The sequence below is a fragment of the Branchiostoma belcheri genome, unplaced genomic scaffold (assembly GCF_001625305.1).
Source record: "Branchiostoma belcheri isolate BF01 breed outbred unplaced genomic scaffold, Haploidv18h27 scaffold29, whole genome shotgun sequence".
In the NCBI taxonomy this organism is placed as follows: Eukaryota; Metazoa; Chordata; class Leptocardii; order Amphioxiformes; family Branchiostomatidae; genus Branchiostoma; species Branchiostoma belcheri.
In genome coordinates, this window is record NW_017803898.1 from 753,151 (window position 1) to 768,925 (window position 15,775).

The 15,775-nt window shown below is 41.3% G+C and overlaps 2 protein-coding genes across 2 annotated transcripts; one reads left to right on the forward strand and one right to left on the reverse strand.

Annotated features, from left to right (window-relative positions):
• The first annotated feature begins 8 nt into the window (after positions 1–8).
• Positions 9–5,051, forward strand: LOC109472900 (polycystic kidney disease 2-like 2 protein). Its single transcript, XM_019772766.1, has 7 exons — positions 9–257; positions 1,119–1,325; positions 1,874–2,048; positions 2,480–2,736; positions 3,199–3,619; positions 3,910–4,437; positions 4,813–5,051. Exons 1-7 carry the CDS (start codon positions 9–11, stop codon positions 5,049–5,051), a joined length of 2,076 nt encoding a protein of 691 aa, XP_019628325.1.
• Positions 5,052–6,974: 1,923 nt separating this feature from the next.
• LOC109472901 lies at positions 6,975–14,185 on the reverse strand. The gene is made up of 6 exons (XM_019772767.1): positions 13,622–14,185; positions 13,133–13,236; positions 12,062–12,074; positions 10,235–10,783; positions 9,529–9,723; positions 6,975–7,403 (listed from the first exon to the last, which is right to left on the reverse strand). The coding sequence occupies exons 1-6, from the start codon at positions 14,183–14,185 to the stop codon at positions 6,975–6,977; spliced, it is 1,854 nt and encodes a 617-aa protein (XP_019628326.1).
• Positions 14,186–15,775: the final 1,590 nt, after the last annotated feature.

Consider the following 15,775-nt stretch of genomic DNA (forward strand, 5'->3'; position numbering starts at 1 on the left):
AGTATCACATGGACTGCCAAGTTGAGGCGGAAGAGAAAGATGCTGAGCAAAGTGGCGAGGAACTCGCTAGGAAGAAGATTGGGCTCCCGCCATGGTGTATCTACATCGCCTGGTTCCTAGCCTTCGTTGTGTCGTTTGTGTCGTCGTTCTTCGTGGTGCTGTACAGCATTGAGTGGGGCTACAAGAGGTCGGAGGAGTGGTTCAGTGCATTTGCGATGTCTTTCTTCCAGTCGGCCTTCGTCGTTGAGCCAGCAAAGGTGATAAATGTTCACTTCTGTTTGACTGAATTCTAGATATTTTTCCATAGAATGATTTTGTGTCATGTCATATTTAATTGGCAGATTGACCAATCATACTCTAGTTTACATAGTCCGATACATGTAAATGTACTCATATGTCTATGATATGAGTCACATAGATGTGCTTAAAGATAGGATTTCGTGCAGCAGAAAATATGGGCAGAAAGAGGACTCTTGAGTATTGCACTGCCCTTGTTGTTTTATCTGATTATGTCTGCCTTACCGCTTACTGTCTGTCACTCTTTGTATAGGTTATATTGATCACGACCTTCCTGACGTATTTGCGGAGGAAGCCTGCAGAAGACGACAGCGCCACAGCTATGCAGGAGCGGTACTTCGTACAGCCTGCCAAGCCCATGGATGCAGCAGGTAAGGAGCTTTGGCCGTCTTTAAACTGTATTATTTGCGTTATCTAGGTCCTGAAGATAAAATCGGTTTTATCTTGGCCCTGCACAATGAAATTGATAACAAGAGAGTTAATATCGACCTTGTTCCAATGTATTGAAGTGACCTGGCATATCGTATCGTATCGAGAACCGTGCCTATGTAGTTCTATACCTGACTGGGTTAGAGGAAGCTTCAAGGACGGTTCTGGATAGTCTACGCATATCCAAGCCTGATCAGGGCTTTATATAAAGCACGGTTCTGGATACAACATGACACAATAAGTCCGAAACGACTCATTTAGAAAGAAAAATGTTAGGACTGCTAGGAACAAGACCTAAAAGAAAAGGCCTAAGTGTATGGAATTGTTTGCACATTTTTTCGTGTCGTTTGTAATGAGATAACTTTCTTCATGCAGAGCTTCACCGGAGAAAGAAACTACCGAAGGAGAACAAGGTCCGCCTGGCGACCGCCCGGAGCCACCGTGAGAAGCAGATCCGCATGAACCGGATCATCTACGAGACTCTGTCCCTCCTGGCCTTCGTCATCGTGCTCATCGTGGTGACGGAAGTGGACCGGGACCAGAACGCCTTCTACTTGGACAAGTCCCTACGGGGGACTTTCGTGTCAGGAATGGACAAGGTGAGTATTAACATTTAGGTCATACCTAATCTCCAAGCAGATCTTTCGGTTGCCACAAAGACAGTATCAAATTGGCCAGGCAGTATCCATTGGCCACCCGAGCAACGGTTGGATACTGCCTGGCGAAGGGATACTGCTTGGAGATCTGCACGGGTGATCTGTAGGGGTGTTCCGGCCAGTGTTACAGTAATAACTTCCCTTATGTCCTACCTAGGCTGCGATAACGTTCAATACAGGTGTTCCGGCTGTAGTGTGATAACTAGCGGTACAGCCCGGGCTTCTCTTGTTGTTATCACACGGGCTTCCAATGTTCTATAGAATAATTCGAACGTTTCGATTGCGCCGAAAGCGCCTCTTTCGAACATTTGAATACCGGGTTCGAACATTCCAATTGATGTTACAAGTTTTTGTTCAGGGATACCAAATTTTGGCACAGCACATTTCGCATTGAGACGTGTTTTCTCGGGTGGATATGATATAGAACACAAGGTTTGTCCTAACGTCTGTATGTGTGTATTCACACTTATCTTTACCGTATGATCGCCTAGGTGAAGACAGCGCAGGACTTCTGGAAGTGGACCGAGGCTGTCCTGCTGCCTGGCGTGTACTTCAACACCTGGTATAACGGCGCTGTGGGGACTCGGGCGGACCGGCTACATCTGCACCACTCCACCGCGTACCGGTTCCAGCCGCCCCGCCTCCGCCAGATCAGGATCAAACCCGGTAGGTGGCGTTTTACCATTTTCTAGACTGTGTTAGCTATGTTCACTTCATCGTATGTTTTCGTTTGGATGATGATTGTTTCAGCATGCATGGTGATGCACAAAAGATGTTTAGATCTAATTATTTACCGTTACCGTACTTGGACATTACATCGCTATATTTGAACATATTGGTAACTTTGCATAGTTTGCATTTACTTTCGTGTGCTATGTAGATATAAAAGACTTAACGAAAGTCCCTGTCGAGAAATAGGATATACTTTGAATCTATATAGTCATCAGTTTTCACAATAAAGGACTTTCTTGATGTCCACTTGTTATAGAAGAATAAGGTGTATGAATTTGTATTTTTGATTAATTTGCTTGACCGTGGTCTCAAAACGCCCCTTATTCATTTATTGGTCTTCCTGTTTGTTATTGTTCGGTGCATAGGTCATTGCGTGAAGGATGACTCCATCAAATCTCCCAAGTGCATCTCCGAATTTTCATGGAACATCCAAGAATCGGGCGACTTCTCAGCCGGATGGAGGCCCCGAGATCCGGAGGACAACTCTACGGGACCATGGTCTTTCCGCCCCGCCTACCAACTGAAGGGTCTACCGGCGTTTGGACAACTTTCGTCCTACCCTGGTGGTGGCTACGTATCTGTCATGGGGAAGTCCAAGACTTCGACGATGAAAAAGATTGAGGTACATTCCACACTATGTCGGACGAACAGATACAAAAACTACTTGGCACATCTCCTAATTATAAATCAGGGATTAGCCCATTGATCTGACGACAGTACGATACAATGTATTTATGTACTTATTTTATATGCATACTAATTCACTAATCCCAACCAGTACAATCGTTTGCGGAGTATTTTATGATATTAAGTGTATTTCAATAATTGATAATGATTGCTTTACTTTGTATGTATATTTTCAACTGTTTGTAAATTCAACAAAATTCAGGCTATGTATGTCTGCAAGTTGAATAAATAAAAGGAAATGCCTTTATTGTACATTCATGCCACGACGGGCTAGGCATAGGTCAAGATATAACAGAAACATAACAAACGTATGTAGAAAAGTGTAGACAAAAGATACACTACTTGACTTAGACATACATACATAAGAAACAATAAAGATTCCTTCTTCTTCTTCAAGGTACTGAAGAACAATACCTGGATCGACCGATACACACGGGCTGTCATGGTGGAGTTCACTGTGTACGCGGAGGGAACCAACCTACTGAGTTCGGTGAACTTGATGTTCGAGCTCAGTACGACAGGAGCGTTCTTTCCTCACTCGACAATCGCAACATACCGCCTCTTCAACTACGAAGGAAGCCGTGGGATCGTGGTGTTGGTGTTCCAGATGCTTTTCGTGACTCTGCTAGTGTACGTGGCCATAAGAGAATTTGAGAAGGCGAAGAAACTTAAAGGAAAGTACCTCCAAGACTCCTGGAACTTTTTGGAGATCGCCACCATAGTCGGCGGGTTCGTGGCTGTTGTGATGTACGGGGTTCGGGAGGCGTTCTCTCAGGCGGCTTTGACGGAGATCAAGAACAGCCGCTACACTGACGAAGGTAAGACACATCTAATTCTGAAATACTCGACAATGGTCAGCATTTGCTCTGTGAAATGCTGGTGCAGTCTCACCCTTCCCCCTTTGCGCGCGTGCATGTGTGCGATCCAGTCAGTCTCGAAAGACTTATAATGACTTCGCCGCTTAAAACAGCATGCTACTTTACTGTTCCTTGAATTCGAGCTTCTCAAATATAAGCCCAACTTGAAGCTCGATCTTCCAAGGACAAGTTGGGCAAGTAATACATATTTTGTAATCAGTAGACTGAATGCCTTTTGTCCACATTTCCAGACGTGTTTGTAAACTTCCAACACATTGCCTACTGGGACGCGATCTACCATTACGTCGTGGACTTCGTGGTTTTCATCAACATCATCAAATTCGTCCGTCTGCTCCGCTACAGCCGACGTATGTGCGTCATGGTCACAGTTCTGTCCACCATGCGCACAGAGATCCTCATGTTCTTCATTCTCCTCCTCTTCCTCTTCCTTTCTTTTGCTCAGTTGCAGCATCTTCTCTTAGGATCTCACGTAGCAGGTTTCAGGTCTGTTGGGCAGTCCTTTGTGCATCTTTTTCCCTCGCTGCTTCGCCGGTACAACCTGGAGGAAATTCTGGAAGCTGAGATCATCAGCGTTGCTTTCTTCGCCGTCTTTTTTGCCGCTTCTTTTCTGATGCTTGTCAACCTTTTGCTAAGCATCATGAGGAGAGCAATCACCATAGTGAAACGACAGATAAAACTGGAGCAGTCGCGTGATCTGGAGATGGCTGAGTTCATCAGGAACAACATTCTCTCCTGGCTGCCACTCGTAGACAAACTATGTGAGTACATTTCTTACGACTAACCTAATTCCGACGTAAAATGCGATGGACTTTAACATCTGTGTCCATAATATCACCAGGGTCCATAATATCACCACCTTGAGAAATAGTGTGCTTAAAGATATTTTTACTGCAACATACCCTGGGTATGTACATTTGATGTGTGAAGGAGTGCATACCAAAAGTATGTTGCAGTAAAAATAATCTTTAAGCACACTGTTTCTCAAGGTGGACCCTGGTTATATTATGGACACAGATGTTAACTCTTTTACAGGTTTGTCAGCACATTTCTAAAATGCCACAATCTTAAAGCTCATAGAACCACTCTCTTAGTTTTATGTTATGACTTATTTACTTTATTGTACATCAATGCAGCGCCACCGACACCGGAGGAAGGCCCGAAGTACGTCGACCAGGGGACATCCTGTGACCTGATTGACCTTGACCTTGACCTCTTGGCTGCCGCTGAACTTGACTACGTCATCGTGAAACTCGACCAACTTTTCCCAGAAGCTTCCAGAGTCAAGGCAAGTGGAGACTGTGGCGACAGCGAGCAGGATGTGGAAAGTGTCAAAGCTGAGAAGAAAGTTGTGATGGTTGATAGTTGCAATTAGGGGAGTGAGGAAGATGAGCGATTTATAGTAGCGACTGTAAATAATTTCATCAGGTTGGCTAATGATTACGTAGCAAAGTTTGTCTTTTTTTATTCATAGCTACTTGTTTAACAAGAGCCGACGTTTCGATGACCATTTGTCATCTTCATCAGGGCAATTATGACTAAAGCCCAGTTTAGTTATTGCAGTTATTACCAATTTCGAACAGATAGTGAAATTATGCATGCATTGATGAATAGTCTATGGATCGTTTGCATGTAGGATATTGTTCGTGTTATATATGTTTTTGCCACGTTGATACCACATACCAAGAGTACAGAAGGTTGTTAGTGATATTTTATTTCTCATGTTTGCCTATAAGTAATAAGTATCAAATTGAATCAATAAGCATATGGTAGTGTCAAGATGACACACTGTAAACATTAACATTTATTATGTGTAATATACACTTTACATTGTATATAGTATTATGTGTAGTGCTACTTACATACATATGTATGCAATGTGTACATTTGCCTTTTTAATAAATTCTGAAGTATTCAATTCAGATGTCTACGACGTCTTCATTATATAAACATCGCAGTTATAACTTTGTTGTTATTCAACATCATATATTACATAAAACTTTATGTTATCATAAAACAATTATTTCCAGCGCCTTACAACTTCACAGCAAAATACCCTACTACACGTTGCTTTTATAGCTTTCCTAAAGGAACTGGAGGTAGTGACATAGATGAACGGATTGAGCATGCTTCCTGTAAGAACTATGGAAAAAGCCATCGTTTTCAAAAGGATGACTTCACTTGGAGGAACCGAAGCTCTGTTCCAAATGACCCCTACGAGTAGTGGGATGTACGATAGGGCAAAGGTCACCAGAATCAAGATGGCGGCGCGTAAGGTGATTACATCCACACGCACTATGCCGTTTAGTCCGTTCGGTCGTACTGTCAGCATGTGCTGTCGCGTTTTGCAATAGATCTTGCAGTAGCAGACGGCGACTACCACTAAGGATAGTATCACAAGCGAGACAGTGATCTGTAAGAAAGTAGGAACAATATGTTCATTTGCAAATTCATGCCTTGAGGCTAATTGCATATACCAAGGACATCCATGTACTAGTATTGAGTCAATCTGTAAATTAAAGCAATAGAGAACATACGACTGCTGTCTGATGAAAATTTAAGATCAAACTCTAAAATAGCACATTATCTTTGCATCAACGTGTACGAATTGCAAAATTACAGATTATTGGAAAGAGATGCAATGTTTTCCAGTCATTTGCAAGTCTACACCAAGTCATGAAGTCGCATTAAACGTGTATTTTGAGAGTGCAAACAGAAGAGTTCATACGAATAGCCGAAATTACCAGAGCTAGCCCTTTAGAATAACCTCATACTAGTAGGTCAGTCATGACTATATATCATTCTATACAACTGATTATTATCAGATAAATCAGGTGTAGACGTACCATTTCAGTCACCGAATCCTTCACAGGAGGAATCATGTACAGTTTATTGACACAGTTCTGGTATGTAGTAGCGGGAAATATCGCGTAATGCGTCGCCAGGGACAGGCTGATCACAGCCACTACACAAGACGAGATCACAGGATGCGAAGTTCTAAGGAAATTTAAGGCAAGAACATAGGAAATGATAAGAACATAGTTAACAGTCAAAATGACCATAAAATAATACTACTAATGCTATTTCTAATATTATAGTAATTATTAGGTCTGATTTCTTTTCTGTGTGCAGTGTAGTATGAAATGCCCGATTTGCGATTTTTACATACCTTGCTTGAATCCACTGGTACCTTTTTTTATTTCCAATTAATGTGCACAAACTCTAAGCTAACATGTGACTGATCTTAAGTCTTTGATCTGAAGGTGAATGCATTTGGAGATGTCTATAAAATGTTAGCTTACCGAAGTAGGATGTCAGTATAGACAACAGTGATAACTCTGAAGATCCCAACGATAGCTATGAGGCAGGCTGAAGCGTTGATATTAAGAACGAAGAAGAAACTGACGATACGGCACAGTCCTTCCCCCGATGACGTCTCAAATTCGTAGGTTCTCGCGAGGTAGAGAGGGGCAACCAGTCCGCACATGAGTCCGTCTACTGCCGCTAGAAACAGTAGAGGGATGTTGGCAGGAGTCCGGAGCGATTTTTCCAGGACAAACGTGGCAAAAGAGAGGAGGTTTGCGGTCGTTCCAACCACAATCACAACCGCGAGTAACATGGAGTTGAAGACTTGTAAAGTTTGAGGGTAGGCAACGGTGTCATTTGTAGCGGCCGTTGTTGTAATATTGTTGGCAATTGGCGATGTGACGTTTGGATACATTATCTTCTATCAAAGAAGATTGCCAACCTTGCGGAAATCAGATGATGGCTGGTACTTTTTGTCCGAAGACTCTAGGACGGTTGTCCTCTGCAGGCTCTCTTGTGGCTGTACAGCCCGATTCTTGACCTGCAAGTCCTATGGCAGGATTGACATGTGAAACTCTGTGCTGGTGGTGGCTGGAAAAAGCACACAATCGCCTATCTACAATTAGCAGCCGACAGAAGAATAAAAAGATTATCGACGTTGAAAGCCTTCGTATTCCAGTGATGTCCGTTGGGGACTGGGAAAACAGCGAAAAGTTTCAGCCGTTTGTATTGTCTTGCGACAGAAGCATAAGAAGATTATGGATGCTGTAGCATGTACAAACCCTCCTTCTTGAAGCGATGTCCTGAAGCGATTGCGGATTGGGAAAACTAGGGGAAGTTGCAGCCGTTGTATTGTATTGGTTGTGACATAATGTCTTTAGTAACCGGACATTATCATGTCTGTAACCAAGAGACTCGCGAATGTCAAACACGGTTAATATGTCCTTTACGCGTGACGACACTTACTGTAAACAATGCGAGTTTGTTTTCTTGTGGTATTGGAGTATTTAGAAACAGTTCAGGACGTTATAAATTGCTCGGTACACGCTTTGTACAGGGCAGGTTAGTTGCTATGATTGTGAGGTTTGGGTTTGTTTGTTGTCCTCTCTGAGGCCAAAGGCCCTCTCCGGAGAACGAATAGCAAATATGACCTACTTTGAGCAATCTAAATAGGGCCGCACTGATTGGGTTTTGTGGATGGTGCCTTATAGAAGCCCTAAAATTGTTTTGATTCGAGTGCGAGAAAAACAACATGCCATGATAATAATAAATCCTCCATCATTGTTTTTGTATCAGGAGGAAAGCTGCAGATATGACCGTGTGTCTATGTTGTATAATTTTTAGTCTCATGTCTATATATAGACTGATAAACAAAGTAAAAGGCATACATTGTCATAAAAGTAGGATGAAGTCAAATTACCTTTGCACATGAACATGCAACAAAGACCTTTTGTAGCACTTTTTCATGTTTTACTGCAATAGTATGCCAGCTACATTTTGCATAATCTCCAAGCAAGCGCGAATTGTTGTCAGAGAATTATAGATGTCAGAAAATTAGTTGTCAGTGAGAAAAGTTTGTTTTTCACCCAACATCTGCTCGGAGGTACCTACAAAACATACTGCTGTCCCTACATACTAAGAACACAATTCGTGACTTATGCAGTACACATTGTTTATTTCCTTCTTATTCCGTGACAACTGTAACATGCAGAAGGCCCGGGTCGCCTTAATTTTCCCTGATACCAAAATAAACATTAAGTTGACAACAGGAAATTAACCCAGAGGGTAGAGTAAACTATAATATCTGCCGAACACCAACATTCATAACAACGTTTACATAATTCTTATGTTGCTCAAATATTATACACAATGTCATCAAACATATATTGAGAACAAATATATATAGTATGTCATTCTAATTTGGAGCTCAACTACAGAATATTTCTCGACATAATTCTTATGTTGCCCAAACATTATACATTATGTCATCAAAGATATATTGAGTACAAATATACATAATATGTTATTCTAATTTGGATCCCAAGTACATAATATTTCTCGACAAGTCTTTTTCAAATTTCCAATAACAAAGGATATTGTAGATTTGCAATATCTGCTGAACTCCAAAAGCCCTAATAATGTTAACAAAATTCTTACGTTGGCCAAACATTATACATGATATCTTGAAAGACATATTGAGTACAAATATATATTGTGTAGTATTCTAATTTTGACTCCAAGTACAGAATATTTTTCGACATAATTTTTATGTTGCCCAAACATTATACATTATATCTTGAAAGACATATTGAGTACAAATATATATTGTGTAGTACAAATATATATTGTGCAGTATTCTAATTTGGACCCCAAGTACAGAATATTTTTCTACAAGTCTTTTTCAAACTTTTTCGGAAGGAACGCGAACTAACTATATAAATAAATGGATTGATCATACTTCCAGCAGATATAGTGGTGATAGCAAACGTTTTTAGAAGAATAATTTCACTTGGAGGGAGGGAAAACCAGTTCCAAACAACACCCACAAGAGCTGGAACGTAACACAGAATAAAGGTCGTCAGGATCAAGATGGCGGCACGTAGAGTGACCACATCCACACGCACGATGTTGTTTTGCCTGGTAGGCCGGACGGTTAGTGCGTGTCGCCGTGCTTTACAGTAGATCTTGCAGTAGCAGACTGCGATGATGAACAGTGAAGTTATCACTAGTAATACGCTTATCTGTAGGGAAAAGTAGATGAATATGATTCGGGTTAATGTTTAAGTTGTACAAATGTATCTGCGATCAGTTGTATCGTTGTCGACGATAACATCCACAAACTGAGTCCATGAATCTTAAAAAAAGGTGCTTTAAAATTACATAATGAAAATTAAACAGTACTATCTCCAACTTAAAGAAATTGGCTCTAAGATTTTCTACCGAATCTCTTACTCTCCTTTAGCTATCTGGCTCAAGTACGGAGTTTGATTTGTATTCTAATTTTCATTGTAGAATTTAAAAAAAAAGATAAACTTTAGAACTAGCCTGGATTTTGCATGAATGCTGGTGGAAAACATTGAAAGTTTACTTCAGATCTTCCATCCATTCTTATCTGGATATTTTGGTATAAAAATCATGTACCTCTACTCGACCCTTACCGAGAGAAAAAAGGTCTAGCCATATTATTGACATAGCCTAGCACAGAAAAAAGGTTTCAATGTCCTTGTATTGTAACAAAGAAAAAGATATTACCTTTTCACTGCTACTGTTCCTAATCGGCGGTACCAAGTGCAGCCGGTTAACACAGTTGATATACTGGGTTGAAGGGATAATCTCGTAGTAGATGGACGTAGCAAGGGACACAAAAATCACCACAGAACACGCGATCACAGAATGGCAATGCTTCACCAGGACACCCGTATAGACCACTGTTATCACTCTGAAGACACCCACAACAGCTACCAAGCAGGCGGACGAGTTGACATTCAGTACGAAGAAAAAGGCAATGATTCTGCATAGCCCTTCTCCCGATGGCTTCTCGAATTGAAACGTTTTAACCAAATAGAGTGGTGCGACCAGTCCGCACATAAGTCCGTCTACCACCGCGAGAAACAACAGTGGAATATTAGCTGGGGTACGGAGAGACCTCTCGTAAACAAGGGTGACGAAGGAAAGAATATTAGCCGGCGTTCCAACCGCTAGAATGGTTCCTAGTAGCGCGCAGTTGACAATAAGGAGAGTCTCTGGGTAGAGGACGGCGTCGCTGGTCGATGAAAAGGCTGTGACGTTGCTGGAATTAAGCTGTAGCGGGAAGGTCGCGTTTGCAGACAATGAAGCGCTAGGACACATCTTTGTCCAGATCTCACACGAAAAGTTAGGAGAATCCTTGTGTCGTCTTCAGTTTCTCAGTTCCATCACACAGAAGGAAAACAGCTCACCCATAGACCGAGTCTGCGAGCTAGAAAGGACACTTTCGTCAGTAGTGAGTCCGATCGGTGTTCTTCTAGCGATCAGCCGATGTTCGAATGCTGGCGTAATCTCGAGATAGAAAGTCCGCGAGCTAGAAAGGACATTTTCGTCGGTAGTCCGGTCGCTGTCCTTCTAGCGGTCAGCCGATGTTCGAATGCTGGCGTAATCTCTAAGCAGTTAGTTGTGGCTGTACTACAGTACCAAAGACCCTATCATTGCCAGGGCAGTACCAAGTATGCCACCCGAAGTTTCGCTGGCGTAAAAAAAGAGCAACACGAAAAAGGAAGCCTGGTAAACACGCCTAAAACGTGTAAAAATAACTCAAAGTCTAAATCCTTGCTGGGATAGTTATGTCCCTAAGCGCTGTCCAATGTAGCGACCTGCTGTCTATCCACAGAAGTGGAAAGGTTACCAGTCGAAGAACACTCTCGACGTTCTGACGATTTTGAAATTGGTTGACCTTCTCTTGATAAATAAATATGGCCCAAGGTCGTCGACTAAGCGACGCCGGCTTAAGAACACGACAAGCTTCTTTAATCGCTGTCTAAGTCTTTGATAAATGATATCAGTAATGAAACGTTTTGATGTATTATTTTGGTTGCCAAGACATCGGTGACGATGCGGAACACTTTGCCTATATTCTTTAAGCAAACTGCTTGCATGGCAAATATTATTCGGCCGTTTTGCCTATAAAGAATATATTAGTACTTCAAAACTGAACAGTCTTTCTTAAAAGGATTTAAAAGTAGGAAGGTTTGCACAGAAAAGGGTAACTGGTTTGCTATGATGTGTGTATTTACTTGACTTTCTCCTGTGCTTGTTTTTCTGCTACTTTGCGGTATTGTGTACATTTCAATTAGGACCGCTGCGTCCGTTCGGGCTTTGTCCTCTTCAGTTCACTTGAAAGCTGAACTTGATCTTGGCCATGTAGTTATGAACAGCTGTTCATGATTCCATTAACAAGAGCAATGGAAACAGGCGACATAATATTGCATCAGAAATCAACATAATTAAATTGGCACTCACATATATGTGTGTGTGTGTGTGTGTGTGTGTGTGTGTGTGTGTATTTAGAGAGAGTGCCAATTGAATTATGTTAATCTCTGATACAATATTATGTCGCCTGTTTTCATATATATATATATATATAATATATTAGAGAGAGAAATACAAAAATGTAGATAGATGGATAGATAGATAGAACTTTATTGCACGACAATTGTAGATGGTACATTGTCATAAATAATTTTGATACTGACTGTTCAAGCCATGTTTAAATGCCCATGTTTTCGTGCATTACTGTGTTATTTCTAACACACAGTCCAGAAGGCACATTACGTATGTGTAGGCGGGGAATTAAAAACCACTCAGATATGAATAAACTGTGCGGTAAAACGTAGGTTTAAAACATGAAAGGGCAGCAGACCTTGCTATAAAGGTTATGTTTGCGTTGTGTGGCTACCGAATGAGTTTTCAACCAGCAGCCTTCCGGTAGTTAGGTCATCAGGAGATAGAAGCAAACATGTTATTTCCTGGTCCATTTTTATATTCAGGGCCACTCAACAAACGGGAAGGTTCAACACCTGAGTTTATTAGTGAAGAAGGAGATTAAAAAGACGAAACCACAACAACGTAGTCTTGTTCAAACTAAGTATTTACTTGCTTTTGACAAAGATACAATAACTGGAGCCATTTGGGCTCAACTTTTTGGCGACGCCTCTGGAGCGCCATTTTGTAATTTTTGTCGATCTTCACTTTGACATGCTGATATACTTGATAAATACAGCAATTATGCAGATTCTGAGACTAGACTCTGAACTTCATAAATGGTAATTACATATTGACAAATGACTTGCTTGTTTTACAATTCAGCATCTTACTTTCTAATTACGCAGAACATTTACACATCGGAAAATTCGTCGACAGGTCTTTTTCAAACCCTTTCTGAAAGAAGGGGAACTGACAACATAGATGAAAGGGTTTATCATGCTACCAGCGAGTGACGTAGTGATAGAAACTTCTCTCAAAGTGATAATTTCCTGAAGAGGCTCTGGTCGTGGATTCGAAGCCTTGTTCCAAATGATACCCACAATCCCCGGCGCGTAGCATAAAACGAATGACGTCAGAATCAAGATGGCGGCCCGCAGAGTGATGACGTCAGCCCGCGGGGTGTTGGTTTGCCTGTTGGGTCTGAGCGTCAGTCTGTGTTGTCGTACTTTCCAGTAGATTTTACAGTAGCAGATGGCGATGGCGAACAGACACAAAATGGTGGACGTGACAGCTATCTGTAACACATGTAAAAGGGCATGTTTCAATTTCTCAAAGCTTGGAAAAATGAAATAAAAACTCAAAGCTTAGAAAACACATACTATAGTCAAGGGTTAGATTCTATCACACTGGAGGCCTTTATCGCTCATATAGTTGCCCAATTGAGCTAAGGGCAGGCCATACATATAGTCACCAACATTTCATTTGGCTTTCTCTCACTTGTATAATGTTGCTTTTATACCCAGGTGTTTGAAAAAAATAAAAACTTTCTCTTTAGTATTCAAGTCTTCAGTATCTTAAGGGAAGAAATTTGCCTTCTACATATTAACTGAGATGAATATTCATGATACTAACTTATGAAATAAAGTCTACCGCAAAATGGCGTTGTCTTCTAAAACTCACCATTTCAGTTACACTGTCCCTAGTTCCGGGGACCAAGTGCAGCCTGTTCACACAGGTCAGATATTCAGTGTCGGGGAAGATCACATAGTGAGTCGCCATGGCCAACGCCAGCAACAACACCACACACGAGCCAGAGATAGAGTGACGATAGTTCAGTATAACGTTCGTGTAGACCACTGTGATGAGTCTACACACGCTCACAACCACTATAAGTCCAGCCGAAGAGGCACCGTTTACTATAAAGAAGAAACTTATGATGCGGCAAAGAGTTTCCCCAGCGTACGTCCCAAGAAGAAATTGTTGAGTAAGGTACAGCGACGCGACCAGTCCACACATCAGTCCATCTACTATAGCCAGGAACAACAGTGGTATGTTAGCAGGCGTGCGAAGGGATTTCTCGTAAAGAAGGGTGACGAATGCGAGCACGTTTGTTGGAGTTCCCACCAACGTTATGATTCCAAGTGCCACTGCGTTGACAGTAAGCGAAGTGTTTTCTTGTTGAACAAAGGTAGCATTTGTCGATGTGACGTTGGCATCACTCAACTGTGAGTTGGGAGACGACATCCTTGTCACTTTTGCGCGGAGAAAAGAAGCCCTGGCTGGCTCGTTTGATGGTCAAACAGTAGTGCTTTCTTAGAACAGGAATAACGCCGCTTTTTTTGCTCTCCTCTTTGTACACACGTCGTTGAAAAATGACCTTCGTAATAAAAGCGTTTATTACGTTGGTTCCCGAGGACTTTGGGAATGTCAAACATTTAATCTTTTTCATATGACGGGAAGGACGTCATAGTAGCAAATTCATTTGGTTCGACAGTTGTATGCTTACTATATAACTTCAAATGTCTGTACATGGGTCAAACCTTTGAAACATCGATATATTATGACAGGAATAATTTAAGGCGTGCCTTATTTGTTAAGTTTTTTTTTATTCAATGCTCCAAAACGCCAGTGCTGTCCGTGTGTTTATCTATCTGTCTTTCACTCTTATCTTTCTTCTTTGTCTGTCTGTCTCTCTCTCTCTCTCTCTCATTATATACATTGGCTAGGTGCACTAAAGTAATTGTGGTCCGGTACATTTGCAGATTGTTCATGCCAAAGTCAACAGAGCTCCCTCTTAAGGCAGTCTTCATAGGGAAAATAAATTCAAGTCCAAGTGTTTTGTCAACTCGCAATATTTACAGAACACGTGGCGCTTCTCACGAACTTGACATATAATAATTTTGTCGCCCGAGAGTGTCACGTGAATTGCTTTTGTACTTGACTACATATGCTTGTATTGATACGCATGAGAAAACAATTTGTTAAGGCCATGCTGCGGTCTGGCCTTGTCACTGCAGATGTGGTACAGCTCATTCCAGGATACCTGATACAATTATTGTCTGTTCATATATACTATTACATGTAGGTATGGATATATTTATGAGGGTAACTTTTTTGACTCGCTTTTCTGATACCAGAGAGCTGCTTGCAAATGTCTCAAATGCTTCAAAGTACCAAGCTACAACAATGAGTTTTATCATTGTCTTGCTATTAAGTAACTCCAGAACACCATGACACTGGAACAGTGAAAGCGACACGTTGCGGTTATCCCTAAACCTGCAACTGAACATCCAAACAGCTGACCAAATATATGTGACAGCGAGTCAGTATAGGATTATGACACGTAAACCAGTGTAGATTCAAGACTTAGTCAAGTTCAGTGGATTAAGACTTTTTCAAGTTCAAGGCTTTTCATCAGAACGGTCTTTGGACAAGGGCCACTTTTAAGGACTTAGCATGGATGGCTTTTATTTGAGTTCGGTCTCTTAAAAGTGCCGCAATGTCATTCATGTACGTTATAGACTTGGACAATTGCCACAGTACAAATACTCAAGATGCTAAATTTGACAGCAATTTAATGAAAGATATCAATGAGGCAACGTTAATATTATAATAGAATTTAGCCATGTTTAAGTTCAAGGCCTCTTCTATAAGAACAGATTTTAGACGTGGTTTAATATGATTTGTAATAAGATGAGGTTTATTTCAAACTGTCTTGTAAGTGTTGTATTGGCTTGGGCAATGGGACCAAGCAAATGATGTTGTAGTACATGGTCTGGTGTGTACTACAACATCATTTGCTGTAATGATGTTGTTGTAGCAAATGATGTTGTA

Coding starts and splice junctions, on each gene's coding strand:
- LOC109472900 (XM_019772766.1), top strand. CDS start 9: ATGGACTGCCAAGTTGAGGCGGAAGAGAAAGATGCTGAGCAAAGTGGC. Junction 1,326..1,873: donor TCGTGTCAGGAATGGACAAG/GTGAGTATTAAC, acceptor ATGATCGCCTAG/GTGAAGACAGCGCAGGACTT. Junction 3,620..3,909: donor CAGCCGCTACACTGACGAAG/GTAAGACACATC, acceptor CCACATTTCCAG/ACGTGTTTGTAAACTTCCAA.
- LOC109472901 (XM_019772767.1), bottom strand. CDS start 14,185: ATGTCGTCTCCCAACTCACAGTTGAGTGATGCCAACGTCACATCGACA. Junction 13,237..13,621: donor GGGACAGTGTAACTGAAATG/GTGAGTTTTAGA, acceptor CATGTGTTACAG/ATAGCTGTCACGTCCACCAT. Junction 7,404..9,528: donor TGTGTTACGTTCCAGCTCTT/GTGGGTGTTGTT, acceptor CTTCTTTGATAG/AAGATAATGTATCCAAACGT.